The 19,151-nt window shown below is 45.7% G+C and overlaps 1 protein-coding gene across 2 annotated transcripts in view; it reads right to left on the reverse strand.

Moving 5' to 3' along the window:
* Positions 1-19,151, reverse strand: part of LOC134347904 (E3 ubiquitin ligase TRAF3IP2-like) — a 66,654-nt gene that overhangs the window by 21,520 nt on the left and 25,983 nt on the right. For both annotated transcript variants that reach the window (XM_063050501.1, XM_063050502.1), the window contains exon 2: positions 857-1,449. In XM_063050501.1, the coding sequence (XP_062906571.1) occupies positions 857-1,449 (593 nt within the window). The remainder of the gene's footprint in view (positions 1-856; positions 1,450-19,151) is intronic.

The following is a 19,151-nucleotide window of genomic DNA, read 5'->3' on the forward strand; positions in this document are numbered from 1 at the left end:
TGAAGAGCAATGGTTTCCTCCGTAGTGACCTTCAATAAGCACCATTCTTGTTCAGTGTTTTTCTCATAGTGGACACATGAACAGAGACTTTAGCACGTTCTAAAGATTTCTGCACGTCTTCTGCTGTTACCCTTGGGTTTTTTTCCACCTCCTTCTACTTTGCACATTGTGCTCATGGAGGATGCCCACTCACTAGGGAGATTAACAACAGTGCTGAGTTTCCTCCATTTGCAGACAATTTCCTTTAGTGTGGACTGGTGAACACTCAGGTCTTTTCCAGCTTTATGCATCTCTACGATTCTTCTAACATCCTCTGAAAGTTGTTTTGATTGAGGGATGGTACATATAAACAGAACTTTCTTGAGAAGAGCAGGCTCTGTCTGTAACCTGCCTTTGTGTGTCTTTTGTATAGGGCAGGGCACCTCTACATCCCACACCTCCAATCTCATCTCATTGATTTGAGCATCTGACTCCAAATAGCTTTTGTAGAAGGCATTACCCCAGAGGTTCACATACTTTTTCCAACAAATACATGCAATACAAGATCATTTTTCTCAATAAATAATGTTTTTGTGTTATTTATTCAATTGGGTTCCTTTCATCTGGTTTTAGGACTTGCGTGAAGATCTGATCAGATTTTAGGTCATATTTACGCAGATACAGAGAAAATTCTACAGGGTTCACAAACTTTCTCGCACCACTGTAAGTCATCAAAGCAGTGGATCCACCCAGCTACAATTTTGCAGTTCTGACATCTAATAACAATGTATATAGGAATAAAACTTCCTCAGATAGTACAGAACCATTTTAATGAGTTGTTTCATGAACATGCCATCAAGAAAAATTCATAGCTCACCTGGTGTCCCAAAAGGGCTGTGGTCTACTCTTCTGGGTGGTACGAAAGGAAAACAACGTGGTTCAGGAACATACACAGAAACGCCAGGTTGGCAAGGGCTCTGATGCGAGAAAGGACTGCGTGGTCGAACTTGATAAGACAGCAAGGGAAGCCCTGGTTCAAGGTGCTGTAGTCCAAGCGTGCCATGTGATGCAACCGTTGATAATGGTACGCTCCCATTCTGCAGTGAATAAGTCATGTCAGCACTCTGCATCAAGTTGTCACCAGATACAAAACTATCACATCCCATTGACCTGGTGGCAGAAGGACTGTGCCAATGTTGACCATGTCTTGAAGGAGAACTGCTATAGTTATTCATATGATAAAATGGAGCGTCACCACAAGTACTGTCAGCACCTTTAGATAAGGCATCAGAACATGTTGGAGACGGAGAGAGTTGTCTGAAATGATCAGTGGAGCACCAATTCCCTGGCACTGGCCTGTAAACGTCACATGATGGGATCTGTGATGTCGAAAGAGAACTCTCGCAGTCCGTTTCATCATTTTCCTCTGGTCCGTTCTGTGAGGTATGTTCTTGAGAAGATTGTGGGTAACTGTGGAAAAACAATAAGAAATGTTAAAACTTTGGTTTAAACACCCAAAGTATGGAACCGAAAGGCTCAAGATTGCAGCTGATCAGTTTAAAGAGTACTGCGTATCTTAATTTCAGCATACTGAATTTAAACAGAGTATGAAAGAGAATAAAACACTATTTAATAAGTGCAGGAAAAAATAAAACGCTCAGTCATAAACACTGCTTCAATCCTTTTGGGATCTATTCCCAAGTACATGTTCATTAAATCCTAATGATTGAAGATAGACTGCATTCCCTCCTCACATCCACACGTTCCCAATGTCAGGAAGAAATGGGTTGGAAGGCAGGTGTGGATGTGCATGACAGGATGTACTAACTGGCTTGTAGCTCCTTCGGAATGATCCTTTCCTCACATGGTTGGAGAATGGAGGGAATTCTGAGGAATAGGATCAACCGGCATTGGGAAAGACAGAATCTGATTAGGTGTGCGTGGGAAGTCCTCTTTGACAAAACATTTTTGAAGAGGTAACCAAAATGGTAGATTTGGGAAGAGCATTGAATGTTATCTATTTTGACTTCAACAAGTCTTTTGACAAGGTCTTGTATGGTAGATTAGCCTAGATGGTTTGGTCCCTTGGGATACAGGGAGATTGAGTTAAGCATTGTACCCATGCTGTTCATCATTTGTATAAAAAATTTGACCAGTAAGTTTGTGTATAATATCAAATGAGGAGGTGTTGTTGATAGTGAAGATAGTTATCATAGATTACAAGGGAATGCCATTCAACTAGGGAATGGCAAATGGATTTCAAATCAGATGAGTGTGCACTGATGCATTTTGGAACATCAAACAAGGACTTTAGGGCTTGTACAATGAATGGGAGGGCACAAGGGAATGTAATGGAAAAGAAGAAACTGAGTACAAGTGAGCACTTCACTGAACACAGTGTTAGGTAGACAGAGTGGTGAGAAATGCATTTAGAGTGCGGTCTTCATCAGTCATGGCACTTGCCAACGTACGAATCATTAGTGAGGCCACAATTGGCTATGTACAGTTTTGGTCACCCTGTTAGAAAAAAAGATGTGATTAAACTGGAAAGAGTGCAGAAAAGATTTACAAAGATATTTCCAGGCAGCCTGAGTTATCGGAAGAGATTGGCCAGGCTAAGTCTTTATTCCTTGGATTGTAAGAGGCTGAGGGGCAACCTTATAGAATATGTTCAAAATTATGACAAACATAGATGAGGTAGACTGTAACAATCTTTTCCCCTTAGTTTTAAGGGAGCCCTAAAACTAAGGGCTGTGGGTGTAGGAAGAGAGAGAAAAGATTTAAAAGGGACCTGAGGGGCAATTTCTCCCATACAGAGGATGGTAAGTGCATGAAAGGAGCTTCCAGAGGAAATTGGTTGAGGTAAGTATAATAGTATCATTTAAGAAGCATTTGGATAGGTGAGCATTAGTGGGATATGGGCCAAACACAGGAAATTGGCATCAGCTAGATGGGCACCATGGTTGGCTTGGTCTTTTTGGGCCAAAAGGCCTATACTGAGCTATGTTGCCCTATAACGCTACCAAAAGGTAGGTGTCAATTAAAATTATTAAATCCAATAGAAGAAAATCTGAGACTCGATCTGGTTCGGAATGCTGTTGGCTTGCTTCTATTGTTTGCATGATTTGCATTTTTCTTTCTCTACACGGTGGCTTTTGGTCTTGCTTTTTTAAAAAAATTGGGATATTGGGTTTTTCGCTTTGCGGCTGCCTGTAAGCAGACAAATCCCAAGGTATATAACTTATACATTCTTTGATAATAAATGTACTTTGAAATCTTTGAATGTATTTTGAAAAGAGGAAAACAAGGATGCACAATCTTTGGGAGGAAACGTTTGACTAAGTGGAGGCAACAGGTGATAAGAATTCTATAACCAAGATAAAACAAGTAAAATTTTTTAAAAACTGGAGATACAAGAGAGAGAAAATTGTGATTGGAAGCAAGTGCTGGAATTCTCAATGATGCCTTAAGAAAAATGCTAGAAAGAAACCAAAGAGCTACAAGGAATTGAAACTAGGAATGGCCACAGAAAAAGAAAGCAAAGAAAGGAGTGGTGATGAGTTGAGCTGAGAGTGAGAGAGAGCACAGAATTTTGAAGTAGTGAAATGAGAGGCAGTATGGCTGGATAGAAGAAGGGAGGAAACAGGAAATAAGCATTAGAAATAATGATCTTAGCTCTAGACTGACAACCAAAAAGCTTACATGATATTCGGCTACAAAAGCACAATTAAACAAGGTACAAAGACATTTCTGCTCAATGATGGCACCAATAACAGGTGACTGGTTGCATGCAGTTCCAGTGGAAATCACCAAATATTCCTGTTGAGGATCACCTCAGCTGAAATCCAGTCACAGCCGCAGGTACTTCAGTAAGCAATATTGTTTTAAGACGTTTTTAAAAAGCTATCGATACTCAAAATTGACAAATCCTAGACTACAGACTTAGGTTGCGAGTGCAGTTTCCCTTTAAGAAAAAGGGAAAAAAAGGAAAGAAAGACTGAAAGACAAAGGATTTATACCCCCACTCCTGACTATCCTTCTGGCAAATGAAAAATAAAATTGAAGACGTCAGAGCAATATTGCTGTACCAGAAGGACATCAGAGACTGCTGTGTACTTTGCTTCACAGAAACATGGCTATCCCCTGCTATTTTCGATGAAACGCTACAGCTTGATGGCTTCACCTTCCTCTGCAAAGACAGGACAGCTCAGTCTTTTAAAGGCCGAAGTGGAGTATGCTTTATAATTAACTCATCGTGGTGCACAGAAATGATGGTTCTCTCTCAGTCTTATTCACCCAACCTGGAACATTCAATGATAAAATCCTTTTTACCTGCCACCATCATCCTGATAGCGGTCTACATTCCACCTCAGGCCAGTGTCAGGCAGACACTGGACGAGCTAAGTTCCTTAATCAGCAATCCTTCAAGTACATGAACCCTCACAAGGGCATCAGGACCTGGTGGTGTACCTGGTAGGGCTCTGAAAAGCTGTGCCAACCAACTGGCGGAAGGGTTCAAGGACGTCTTCAATCTCTCAATGCTGCAGTCAGAGGTTCCCACCTGCTTCAAAAGGGAAACAGTCATACTAATGCTCCAAGAGCAGTGTGAGCTACCTCAAAGATTACCACCCAGTGGCACTCACATCTGCAATGAAGTGTTTTGAGAGATTGGTTATGGCTTGAATTAACTCCTAGCTAACCAAGGACCTGGACCCACTGCAATTTGCCTATCACAATAGGTCTACAGCAGATGCAATCTCACTGGCTCTCCACTCGGCCTTAGATCACCTGGGCAACAGCAATACCTATGTCAAGCTGCTGTTTATTGACATCAGCTCAGGTTCAACACAATCATACCTTCAGTTCCTTCGTCTCTGCCACATCTGCTCTCAGGACGGGGCTCTCCTTTCCAGATCATCAGAAATATCCTCCTTCAAAGAACGAGGTTTCCTTTCCTCCACTATTGATGCTGCCCTCACCCAAATCCCCTCCATTTCCCAGACATCCGCCCTCACCCCATCTTCCTGCCACCTTAACAAGGATACAGTTCTCCTTGACTTTAACTACCGCCCCATGAGCATAGGTATTCAGCACATCATCCTCTATAACTTCTGCCATCTTCAATGGAATCCTACCACCAAACAATACTCTTTCCGCAGGGATCGCACTCTCAGTGATTCCCTTGTCCATCCATCCCTCCCACTGATCTTCCTCCTGGCACTTGTCCCTAAAAGCGGAATAAGTGCTACAACTGCCCATTTTCCTCCTCCCTCCACTCCATTCCAGGTGAGGCCGCACTTCACCTGCAGTTCTATCAGAGTCAGCTACTGTATCTAGTGCTCCTGGTGTGGCCTCCTCTATATTGGTGAGACCCGACGTAGATCAGCGGACTCCCTTCGCTCCGTCTGCAGTAAGCGGTATTTCCCGATTCTTCATTCCTTTTCTCCTATGATCCTCTTCTATCAGATTCCCCCTTCTTCAGCCTTTTACCTTTTCCACCCATCACCCCCCAGCCTCTCAATATTCCCCCACACACCCACCTTACTCCCTCACCGGCTTTCACCCACCACCTTCTACATCTTCTTATTCAGATTTCCTCCCCTTTCCACTCCAGTCCTGATGAAGGGTCTCTGCCTGAAACCTTTCCCCTTTATTCCATTCTAAAAATCAGGGGTTCCCAACCTGGGGTTCAGGAACCCCGTGCTTAATGGCATTGGATCATGGCATAAAAAAAGTTGGGAACTCCTGCCTGACACGCCAAGTTCCTTGAGCATTTTGTGTGTGTTACATAACCAGAGGCCACTTATACTGTTTAGTCTCTTCAGCATGATGCAATATTCAGTAATTACCATGAGCACCTGGTTTCCTGTTGTAGCAAACATACTATCAAATCAACCTCAGCAATTAACTAAGCATACCAGAGAAATCAGATGACAAAGGAAAAGGTTTCTATGGTGAAGTAAAAAAGTATTAGCAAAACACATGGATAACTGTAATGTGGGAGAGCAGGTTCAAGGATCCAATGAGCAAAACAGGAGACACTGATTTAACAACGGGTATGTGAGGTATTTATTTAAGAAATGAACAGTGAGGCACTAAATCAGGCATCTAGCAAAACAAGCATTCATCTAAGCTACTCAAAACCACTACATCGTATATTCAGTTACACTTTAAATGAATGGACACCCTGCTAAACCTCTCCGATTTATAAAACCTGGGAAGTAAGCACGTTACAAACGGGTCCTTAACTAAACAAACCGCAGGTGGGGGGGGGAGGAGGAGTCGATGTCTGCAGTGCTCTCTCTCAGTGGTCTTCAGGACAGGTCACAAATTCAACCTGAAGTCGGGCCTGAGGGTGGCAGGAAGGAAAGACAGCAAACCCTCTGCATGTGCTGACTTTTATACCCCCAGGGTGCCTGGAACCAGAAATGGGTTCCATTGTACCCATTAGCCAACCAATGGGAAAAGAGCATCGCATACCTTTAACGGACCAATCAGCACGATGGAAGCAGCATTCAAACAGAATAAACTACTCCCTCCAGAAGACAATCACACAAGCTGGTTATGACAAATGCAGACCATCAAGTTTGCATTCACAGTTGCGTATTTCATATTTCTTCGTGACATAGGAGATCGTTCAGCCCATTAAAAATATTCTACCTCTCAGTGCAATGCCATCAATCCCATCTTACCAAGCATTTCCTTATAAACTCTCCACTATCACCAACTCCACTCCAGTTCTTCAACCAAATACCTACAATTGCAGTAGGTTATAGTGGGAAGCATCAACTTACTTATCAGCTTATTCCTTGCACATGGGAATGATCAAAATCAGGTTTATCACTTACATACATCATAAAATTTGCAGTACAGTGAAATACATAAACAGTTACAAGTTACAAAAAGTAATATTAAAAATAAATCAGTGTAAAAAGGGAGCAAAAAGTGAGGTAGTGTTCTTGGTCCATTCAAACATCTAAAGGTGGAGGGGAAGAAGCTGTTCCTGAAACGTTGAGTGTGTGTTTTCGGAGTGTGCACCTCCTCTCTGGTGGTAGCAATGTGAAGCATCTTCAATTACTCCAAAAGACTGAAGTTGGGTAAAATACTGAAAGGCTTTTATTCGCTGTACAATACGACTTCCACAGTGAGTGTCTGCCCCCGGACTGAGGGGGAGGGGCAAGGCGAAACACCTTTATACAGGACTCTGTGGGAGGAGCCACAGGGGCAGTCAGCAGAGGGGCGTGTCCAGACAGGTAACCGAGTTACAACATATATACATGGTTTACCACATTCACCCCTCCTTTTTTTTAAAAAAGAGTCCCGCGGGGTGAAGTGACTGACAATATTTAAAACGAGTATATTTACAGGTCAAGTCTATCAGGCGGTCGAGTCCGTCGCTGTGATCTACGTAGCACCGGTGGTGATTGCACCAGCGATGGTGGTTGTGCTGGCTCCGGCCTGACTTCAGGTACCAGCATGTTAGGCGTCGGTAATCCCTCGTGCGTGTGCGTCGCGCCCAGTATGGGAGTGTCGTGTGGTGTCTGTATAGGGTTTGGGGTGCACGGTGTCTTGTAGGTACATACATTGGTGGGTACGGGGTCAATAGTCACCACGGAGTGTCCAGGGTAGGGGCCCGGAGCTCCCGCGGGCACCAGGTCGCGGATGGAGACCGTGTCCTCCCGCCCATCAGGTAAAACCACGTAGGCATACTGAGGGTTCGCATGAAGTAAGTGAACCCTCTCGACTATCGGGGAGTATTTATTGCTCCTCACATGTTTCCGGAGCAGCATTGGCCCCGGGGACGTCAGCCAAGTTGGTAGGGTGGTCCCAGTGGTCGATTTTCTGGGAAAAAAAAAGAGCCGCTCATGAGGGGAGGCATTGGTGGCCGTGCATAACAGGGAGCGGATGGAGTGGAGTGCCTCGGGAAGGACCTCCTGCCAGCGGGAGACCGGCAGTCCCTTTGACCTGAGGGCTAAGAGTGTGGTTTTCCACACTGTGCCATTCTCCTTCTCTACCTGTCCATTCCCCCGGGGATTATAGCTCGTGGTCCTACTAGTTGCAATACCCCTAGCCAGTAGGTATTGGCGCAGCTCGTCACTCATAAACGAGGGCCCTCTGTCACTGTGGATATAGCATGGGTATCCGAACAGAGTGAAGAGCTTGCGCAGGGCTTTTATAACTGACGTGGTAGTGGTGTCGGGGCAGGGGATGGCAAAGGGGAACCGCGAGTACTCGTCAATTATGTTAAGAAAGTACACATTGCAGTCGGTGGAGGGAAGGGGGCCCTTAAAGTCAACACTCAGTCGCTCAAAGGAGCGGGTGGCCTTGATGAGTGGTGCCTTTTCGGTTCAGTAGAAGTGCGGTTTGCACTCTGCGCAGATTTGGCAGTCCCTGGTCGTCATCATCCTGATCTCCTCAAGGGAGTAAGGCAGGTTCCGGGCTTTCACGAAGTGGAAAAGCCGGGTGACTCCCGGGTGGCAAAGGTCTACATGTAGGGCGTATAGCCGGTCGATCTGCGCGCTGGCGCATGTTCCCCGAGCTAGGGCATCGGAGGGCTCGTTGAGCTTCCCAGGCCTGTACATGATGTCACAGTTGGAGGTGGAGAGTTCGATTCTCCACCTCAGAATTTTATCATTTTTGATTTTGCTCCGCTGCTGATTATTAAACATGAATGCGACTGAGCGCTGGTCAGTTAGCAGGGTAAACCTTTTGCCGGCAAGATAGTGCCTCCAGTGCTTTATAGCTTCCACTTCCTGGGCCTCTTTCTCTACCGCAGAGTGCCGAATTTCAGGGCCTTGAAGGGTACGGGAGAAGAACGCCACTGGTCTTCCCGCCTGGTTGAGGGTAGCAGCCAGCGCGAAGTCGGAGGCGTCACTCTCTACTTGGAAGGGAATGGCCTCATCCACCGCATGCATTGCTGCTTCGGCAATGTCCCCTTTTATGCGGGGTTGAAGGCTGCGTGGGCCTCGGCAGAGAGGGGGAATGTGGTGGACTTGACCGGGGGCGGGCCTTGTCTGCATAGTTAGAGACCCATTGGGCGTAATATGAAAAGAAGCCCAGGCACCTTTTGAGGGCTCTGAGGGTATTGGGAAGAGGGAGTTCCAACAAGGGGCGCATATGGTCGGGGTCAGGGCCAATGACTCCATTCTCCATGACACACTCAAGGATAGCAAGTCAGGTGATCCCAAATACACACTTGTCCTTTTTATAGGTGAGGTTGAAAGATTTGGCCGCTTGGAGAAATTTTTGGAGGTTGTTGTCGTGATCCTGCTGGTCGTGACCGCAGATGGTGATGTTATCCAGATATGGGAACGTGGCCTTCAGCTGACACTAGTCCACCATCCGGTCCATTGCCCTCTGGAAGACAGATACACCATTCGTGACACCAAAGGGGACACGCAGGAAGTGATAAAGCCTGCCGTCCGCCTCGAAGGCAGTGTAAGGGCGGTCCTCCCGGCGGATGGGGAGCTGATGGTAAGCAGATTTTAGGTCTATGGTCGAGTACACCTTGTACTGTGCTATCTGATTGACCATATCCGCGATGCGGGGTAGAGGGTACGCGTCGAGCTGCGTGAACCTATTGATGGTCTGGCTATAGTCCACGACCATCCTATTCTTCTCCCCGTTCCGAACAACCACCACCTGCGCCCTCCAAGGACTTGTGCTTGCCTCAATGACCCCCTCCCTGAGCAGCCGCTGCACCTCTGACTTAATGAAAGCTCTGTCCCCCGCGCTGTACCTCCTGCTTTTAGTTGCCACAGGTTTACAGTCGGGGGTCAGGTTGGCGAACAGCGGTGGGGGAGGGATCCTGAGGGTGGAGAGGCTGCAAGTGGTGTCGGTAGTGTGGCAGTTGGCATGATGTTGGGTGGGATGTGCGGGTCGGTGTGTATGTGTGGTCAGTAATGGGGTACGTGACATATCTCTACAAAACAGGGGATTTATGACAGTAATTGGCGGGAGGGGCCCATCATACTTCATTGTCACGCTTTTCAGGTGGCCCTGGAAGTCCAACCCCAACAGCACAGGGGCACACAGTTGAGGCAAGACCAGTAACGTAAAGTCCCGATATTCTGTGCCCTGCACCACTAGCGTCGCTATACAACGCCCCCCCCCCGGATGTCTGTTGTATGCGACCTGGAGGCCATGGTGACCCTTCGACTTACCGGCCGTATCATGAGTCCACAATGCTGCACCGTGGCCGGGTGGATAAAACTCTCCGTGCTGCCTGTGTCAAACAGGCAGCTTGTCCTGTGCCCCTCCACCAGGATGTCCATCATTGACCTTGCGAGCTGGTGGGGAGCGCTTTGGTCGAGGGTCACGGAAGCCAGGGTGGGGTCGCTGTCTTGGTCCGGCGTGGTGGGGTGCCCCGTGAGCACCCGTTGGTCGTAGGCAGTGGGAGGTGGCACCGACCAAGATGGCCGCCCCCATGTCTCGCACATGGTGGTGGCGTGCAGGGAAGATGGCGGCAGGCAAGATGGCGGCCCCCACGTTTCGCACGCGGCGCTGCTCGATCCTGCTCGCGGTTTTGACTGACAGACCTTGGCGAAGTGGCCCTTCTTTCCGCAGCTGGAACAGGTAGCTTATCAGGCCGGGCAGCGTTTCCGGGGGTGCTTCTCCAGTCCGCAGAAGTAGCACTTCGCGGACTCACGACTGGCGGCAGCCGAGGTCGATTCGCCGGCAGGTTGCGGGGTCTGCGGCACCCACAAGGCCATCGGGGGATCGCGTGCCTGGAGAGCCTCGGAGTTAAGCAGAGCGGCCTCCAACGTATCAGCCAGCTCCATCGCCAAATTTAGGGTAAGATCGGCTTTTTCCAGCAGCCGCTGGCGCACGTACACTGACCTGGTCCCCGTAACGAAGGCGTCTCTCACTAGGAGTTCTGCATGCTGCACCGCCGTCAGCTCCTGGCAATTGCAGGCTCGCACGAGCGTCCATAGGGCCTGGACGAATTCAACACTCAATTCCCCGGGGCATTGTTGCCGTGTCGCTAAACGGTGCCGAGCATAGACGCTGTCGCCGCAGGTATTGTCTTTTGAGTGCGTTCATCGCGCCGTCGTAGTTCGGCTGGTCTCTGATCAGCGAATAGGCCCGTGGACTGACCCTGGAGAGTAGAACTCTGCGCTTCGCTATGGGGTCGGTCGCTTTAATCTCCTCTAGATACGCTTTGAAGCAGGCCAGCCAGAGTTCGAAAGCGTTTCCAGCGTCAGGCATTTGCGGATTGAGGTCTAATTTTTCTGGTCTCAGGGCCTGTTCCATGTTTTAAAACGTACAGCGAATAAAATTGAAGCACCTTCAATTACTCCAAAAGACTGAGGTTTGGTAAAATACTGAAAGGCTTTTATTCGCTGTACAATACGACCTCCACAGTGAGTGTCTGCCCCCGGACTGAGGGGGAGGGCCAAGGCAAACACCTTTATATAGGACTCTGTGGGAGCAGCCACAGGGACAGTCAGCAGAGGGGTGTGTCCAGACAGGTAACTGAGTTACAACATATATACATGGTTTACCACACAATGTGAAGAGGCCATGTCCTGGATGGTAGGGATTGTTAGCGAAGGATGTTGCCTGAGTAACAGAAGCACCCTGAAGAAACTCATGTGGACACAGTGAGAAAATGTAGAGCCATTACAAAGAGCAACACTTTCAGGCTAGGTTTTTTAAGCAGTTGTTAAAAGATTATCACAGGAAGCAAAGGTGAGATCAGGTAGTGACTGCTCATCATACAACATGCAAACTTGAAACAGGCCATTTACTCCTTTCTAAATCTCAGACATGTTTTGAAACAGTGACCCATGATTGCAAAAAAAAAAAAAATAAATTGCAAATGCCTTACGATGCCAAACTTTGAAAGTGTTTGATTAAAAGTACTGAACCAATGGACGTTAAGAAGATACTGATGACAGGACTTTCTCCAAGAAGATTAACATTCAACCTCTTTAAAAACTGAAACATTTAGGTATACAGTAGCTGCAAGCAATATTGCTGCCCTTCCCTCCCCAAAACAACATTAGAAAATAGGAGTAGGAATAGGCCATCCAGCCTGCCCCATCATTCAATATGATCTGTCCCAGGTCTTGACTCCTCTGATTGATTGATTTGAGATATAGTGTGGAATAAGCCTTTCCAGCCCTTTGAGTCACACTACCCAACAATCCCTGATTTAACCCTAGACTAATCACTGGACAAATTACAATGACCAATTAACCTATCAACCATCATGTCTTTGGACTGTGGGATAATATTTGAGTAATCCTGTGTATACATTGTTTGATTGAGCATTCTTGTTCATTTAAGTTATTAATTATGGGTTATATGTAAAAATACATTAATTGCAGACATCATCACACTACCACGTGCTATGTCCACACCTCGCCAAGAGAAAAGACAAAGCCAGACCTACATTCCTGGACTCCTATGATTTCCTTTCAATTAATTTAATGCTCTGAGGTTCCAACTCATAGCACAAGAGCAGAACATACAGGCTCCTTACAGACAGCAGTGGGAAAGGAACCTCTATCGCAGGAACAGTAAAGTGTCGAGCTAACCACTATGCTACCATGCTTCAACACAAGTTCCCCATAGCCCTCAACTCTACGATCCTTCAAAAATGTATCAACCTGCTTTTTAAACAACTTCAGTGGTCAGGGGTAGGGAATTCCAGGGATTCATCACACTCTGCAGAAAGAATCTCCCACATGTTCAAGGAAGATCATCCCCATCTCTATGCTTCAAATCCAAAGATGAAAATTGCAAAATCAGTAGAAATAAGGTAATTAATGAGGTTTTAACTAGAATCAATTACATTAAAACACTAAAGGTTTGTTATTAGTTACCAGACCAAAGCATAGGGAAAGGAGAAGATCCTAGATCCTGATTTGAAAATTTAGGACAAAGGGATAGTTTTGCATTCAAGATTGTCCCAGCTGTAACATTAAACCCAAACAAACTGAACCTGAATACTTCAGGTTCCTTTTCATTCCTAAACTTCATGGATAATACAAAAATCGCAACATCCTAGTGATCTGCCTGAAGAGGGAAATATCAATCAAGAACAAAGAATGCACCTAGCAACATTTGCACCGAGCAAAATAACATATAGCCCAAACATAGTTAGGTCCTGTCAAGTTAATGGGTTCTACACTGATCATTATTACACTGTGAGATACTTTAACGTAACTGGCTATAGCGGCAGTTTTTAAACACTGAAGCAGGTTGTTTGACCCAACCAATCTACAGTACAGGTGACTCCGCTTTTCGAACGTTTGCTTTACGAAACTTCACTGTTACGAAAGACCTACATTAGTACCCTGGTTTCGCTTTCAGAAGGTGTTTTCACTGTTACGAAAAAGAATTCAGCGCACGAAAATATCAGCGCGCCATAAAAGGCAGCGCGCCCTGAGCAGCTGCTCTCCCCCGGATTTGGAACGGCATTGCTTTAACACGTTGCATTGAGCAGCCGTTAGCAAGATGAATTCTATGGTATCGGAAAAGCCTGAAAGAGCTCATAAGGGTGTTACACTTAGCGTAAAACTAGACATAATTAAGCGTTTTGATCGTGATGAACGAAGTAAGGACAACGTGAGTTCGGCTTGTGGAAGCTGACGAACATGATGTTGAAGAGGTTTTGGCATCCCATCACCAAGAACTGATAGATGAGGAGCTGATGCAATTGGAAGAAAAAAGGATAACAATCAAAACCGGATGAGTAATGATAAAGTACGACTTTAATTTTGAAAGGGTACGTCGGTTTAGGAGATATTTGCAGGATGGTTTGAGTCCTTATTAAAGGACTGTGCGATAGAAAACACCCCAGTGTCCCACCACCCCAACCCCCAGGCCACGGACAGATACCAATTCGCAGAGAATGCAAAGGTAGCCGGGAGGCACACAGCACATCTTTAAGAAAAAAGCCGAGATAAACATGCTAATTAATTAGGTGCCGCTGACATGTAATTGTCGGCCCAGTTTAGAGATGACGCAATTGGAAATCGGCACTGATCTGGGCCGACAATTACGGGCAGCACCTAATTAATTAGCATGTTTGTTTTGGCTTTTCTCTTAAAGATGTGCTGTGTACCTCCCGGCTACCGCTGGACCCCTGCGTGCTTCGCGGATCGGTATCAGTTGGTGGCCTGGAGGGTGGGGGCCACTGCACCACCCAGCCTGCGACGACTCAGTCTAACACACCATCAGTCTGCTCAGCGCTGTCCCAATTCCGGTAAATGATACTACACTGTACATACATTATTTCTACTTTACATAGGCTGTGTATTTTTAGGTGTTATTTGGTATGATTTGGCAGCTTCATAGCTTAAAGGATACTGGAGAGACTGTTCTTGCCAACAGTGCTTGCGTGAGATTTTCGCTATGGAGAACAGTTCAGTAATGATTGTGGAAAAGTATTTCCACTTTATATAGGCTGTGTATTTATCATATCATTCCTGCTTTTACTATATGTTAGTTATTTTAGGTTTTGTGTTATTTGGCATGATTTAGGACGTTATTTTTGGGTCTACGAACGCTCACAAAATTTTCCCATATAAATAAATGGCAATCGCTTCTTCGCTTTACAACATTCCAGCTTACGAACCATTTCATAGGAACGCTCTACCTTCGGATGGCAGGGAAACCTGTATATTCCATTTGATCCTCTTCCCAGCCTTCTTTAGTTCACCTAATCACATATTCACACCAAGGGTACCACACTGCATACAGCTCTTCCAACCCCACTCCATTTCATTCTCTCACTCTCCCAGTGTCGAAGAGAAATGCGATGGTGTGGATTCTATTAGATGAGGATGATGCAGAGAGAAAAAGATTGGTAGAATGTGCAAAAGCCATTTCAGCTGGGTGAAGAAAAAGGTAACTGGCTATAGTGTCAGAGAAAAGTGCCTCTATATTCCACCTGCCTTTCCTAAAGTGCAAAGAACACCATGTAATGCCAATCACAGGTTTTGATCCACAGGGTAAATGACCATGTGCTAGGGTTGAGGAGCTCCATTTTTAAATGACAATTCAAACACTCAATTTCACTTTATACTTTCTTTTATATCATTCATACAAAATGGTTGTATTTACCATAATGAATAATTTTAGGGCAATTTTTAAAACACTCATGCAGAAATTGTGGTTTGAACTTCCAATTGTGTCTCTTCAGCATTTAGCTTTCTCTTTCAACACCCTCCTGTCTAACTCAAATACAACTAAATTTCTGTACATTTCCCACCTCATTCACAACTTACCCATAAGATCATAAGACATAGGAACAGAATTAGGCCATTCAGCCCAAGTCCACTCCACCGTTTCATCATGGATGATCCTAGATACCACTTCACCCCATATACCTACCTTCTCGCCATATCATTTGATGCTCTGACCAAACATGAAACGATCAACTTCCACCTTAAATATACCCCCATGGACTGGGCCTCCACCATAGTCTGCGGCAGAGCATTCAACAGATTCACTACACTCTGGATTTTAAAAATCCTCCTGACCTCTGTTCTAAAAGGTTGCCCCTCAGTTTTGAGGCTGTCGTCTAGCTCTGGATACCCCCAACAGAGAAAACATCCTCTCCACATCCTTTCAACATCCAGTAAGTTTCAATGAGATTCCCCCGCATTCTTCTAAATTCCAGTGATTACAGACCCAAAGCTGCCAAACATTCCTCATATGTTAACTCCTCCATTCCCAGGATCATCCTCATGAACCTCCTCTGGACTCTCTCCAATGATAGCACATCCTTTCTGAGATATGGGGCCCAAAACTGTTGACAATACTCTGTGCAGCCTGACCAGTGTCTTATAAAGCCTCAGTATTACCTCCTTGCTTTCATGTTCTATTCCCCTTGAAATAAGTGCCAACATTGTATTCGCCTTCTTACCACAGACTCAACCTGTAAATTAATCTTCTGGGAATCTTGCACAAGGACTCTTAAGTCCCTCTGCACCTCCAATGTTTGAATTTTCTCCCCATTTAGATGATTGTCTACACTATTGTTCCCATTACCAAAATGCATCATACATTTTCCAACACTGTATTCCACCTGCCACTTTTTTTTTGCCCATTCTTCCAATTTGTCCAAGTCCGGCTTCAATCGCATTGCTTCCTCAGAACTGCCTACCCCTCCACCTATCCTCATATCATCCACATACTTTGCCACAAAGCCATCAATTCTATTATCTAAATCACTGGCAGACAATGTGAAAAGTAGTGGTTCCATACTGACCCTGAAGAACACCAGCAGTCACTGGCAGCCAACTGGGAATGGCTCCTTTTATTCCCACTTGCTGTATCCTACACGTCAGCCAATCCTCTATCATGCCTGCATCTGTTGTAACACTGTAGGATTTTATCCTGTTAAGGAATCTCATGTGTGGCACATTATCAAATGCCCACTAAAAATCATATTAAATGACATTCACTGCCTCTCCTTTATCCACCCTGCGTGTTACTTCCTCGTTACTTACCTGTGTTGAAAAATCTTGGTCTTCCTTGAAATGCAACATTTTGTTTTCAGGGTGGTTTTTCTGTTTTTGGAGGAGAGCTGAAGAGGGGGAGAAGTGGAGTATATTGGGTAATGTTGGATGCATCAGCAAGGGAGATGAGGCGGAGTACAGGGCTATGGTAGGAAACTTTGTCACATGGTGTGAGCAGAATTATCTGCAGCTTAATGTGAAAAATCCTAAGGAGCTGGTGGTAGACCTGAGGAAAGCTAAGGTACCGGTGACCCCCGTTTCCATCCAGGGGGTCAGTGTGGACATGGTGGAGGATTACAAATACCTGGGGATACAAATTGACAATAAACTGGACTGGTCAAAGAACACTGAGGCTGTCTACAAGAAGGGTTAGAGCCGTCTCTATTTCCTGAGGAGACTGAGGTCCTTTAACATCTGCTGGACGATGCTGAGGAGTCTGTGGTGGCCAGTGCTATCATGTTTGCTGTTGTGTGCTGGGGCAGCAGGCTGAGAGTAGCAGACACCAACAGAATCAACAAACTCATTCGTAAGGCCAGTGATGTTGTGGGGATGGAACTGGACTCTCTCTGACTGTGGTGTCTGAAAAGAGGATGCTGTCCAAGTTGCATGCCATCTTGGACAATGTCTCCCATCCACTACCTAATGTACTGGTTGGGCACAGGAGTACATTCAGCCAGAGACTCATTCCACCGAGGTGCAACACAGAGCATCATAGGAAGTCATTCCTGCCTGTGGCCATCAACCTTTACAACTCCTCCCTTGGAGGGTCAGACACCCTGAGCCAATAGGCTGGTCCTGGACTTATTTCCTGGCATAATTTACATATTACTATTTAATTATTTATGGTGCAACTGTAATGAAAACCAACTTCCCCCGGGATCAATAAAGTATGACTATGACTATATAGAGCGGAACACTTCTACTTTGCTATGATTTTTTTTGTACAACTTTTATTGACAGTACACCATTCCCTTCCTTGTCATAACTACAGTTTTTGTTCCCACTGACACTTGGTATCTACCACCTCTCTCCTCAGACCCCATCCCTCTTCCCACATGTTTACTCTTATTTATTCTTGTCCCCTTTCTACTTGTCATTTAAAAGCTGCCCTCAGATGATACAATTCAACAACTCAGGATCAGGTGTATGCCTGCTAGTTAAAGCTATCTTTTTCCATTGCCTCACTTAACCAGTCATATTGTTTAGGGGAATCCAAAACTAGTTATATGGAGATTTCTTACAATGCTTGATAGGAATAATTATGAGAACAGAATAATTAGCTTTAGCACTGGCCATCGGCTATGCTTCCAGGCCACAAACGTCATTTAAAAGATTTGTGAAAGCTCAGACAGGGTCTCTACAATCTTTCCACTGCTTTTGACACAGAGCTGAGCTTTCATCTACCTACCTAATCTTTCACGGACCACCCATCATTATACTTCCTCGTGGGACAACACCTATCCACCCCCGCCCAAGCTGCTTTTCTTCCAGAGTCTCATCCAGGCCTTTGAAACAATTAGACTTAATGAATCCAGCCCGTGGGATCCCTCAAGCCTACTGCATTATACACCAGAGTTATGGCTGGTCTAAACGCAACCCTAGGCGCTACCTTGTCTCCAAATGTTGTTTCCTGACAATCCACAAATCTGTCCAATTTTGTCATGAACATATTCAGTGACAACTTCCACATCTCTCTGCAGCACAGAATTCAAAACATTCACAACTCTCTAAGTATATCCTCACTTTTACCTTGAACGGGCAACCCCCTTGTTGTGAGACTATGCCCCCCCCCATTCTCATAAAAATGATGCATATTACTCAGGGTGGCCGCAGCCATGCTGCATCTTTGGATGATCAGCCATGATCGTACTGAATGGCAGTGCAGGCTCAAAAGGCCGAATGGCCTACTCCTGCACCTATTTTCTATGTTTCTATATTACACAGGGGACTGAACACAAACGCCAACATTCTTGCTCTAGCTATGTGTCATCTGGGTTTTTCATAGACAGGAAATCCACATCCCACTGGATAGATACACTTCACTTCTAACCACAGTGTCAAAGAATGATACAGCACGGAAAGAAACCTTCAGCCCACTGCATTCATGCTGATCATCACCCAGCTAGTTAAACTACCCTAACCTACTTCCCCAGATTCTATCACCCACCTACACACTGGGCACAATTTAGAGCAAGCTATTAACCTACCAACCCACACTACAGGAATTCTGCAGATGCTGGAAATTCAAGCAACACTCAAAGTTGCTGGTGAACGCAGCAGGCCAGGCAGCATCTTTAGGAAGAGGTACAGTCGACGTTTCAGGCCTAACTGAAGGAAGAGTTAGTGAGAAATTTGAAAGTGGGAGGAGGAGGGGGTTGGAGGAACAACACCTTATATTCCGTCTGGGTAGCCTCCAACCTGATGGCATGAACATCGACTTCTCTAACTTCCGCTAATGCCCCACCTCCCCTTCATATCCCATCTGTTATTTATTTTTATACACACATTCTTTTTCTCTCTCTCCTTTTTCTCCCTCTGTCCCTCTGACTATACCCCTTGCCCATCCTCTGGGTTCCCCCCCGCCCTTGTCTTTCTCCCCGGACCTCCTGTCCCATGATCCTCTCATATCCCCTTTGCCAATCACCTGTCCAGCTCTTGGCTCCATCCCTCCCCCTCCTGTCTTCTCCTATCATTTTG

Source organism: Mobula hypostoma, chromosome 6 (assembly GCF_963921235.1).
Source record: "Mobula hypostoma chromosome 6, sMobHyp1.1, whole genome shotgun sequence".
Lineage (NCBI taxonomy): Eukaryota > Metazoa > Chordata > Chondrichthyes > Myliobatiformes > Myliobatidae > Mobula > Mobula hypostoma.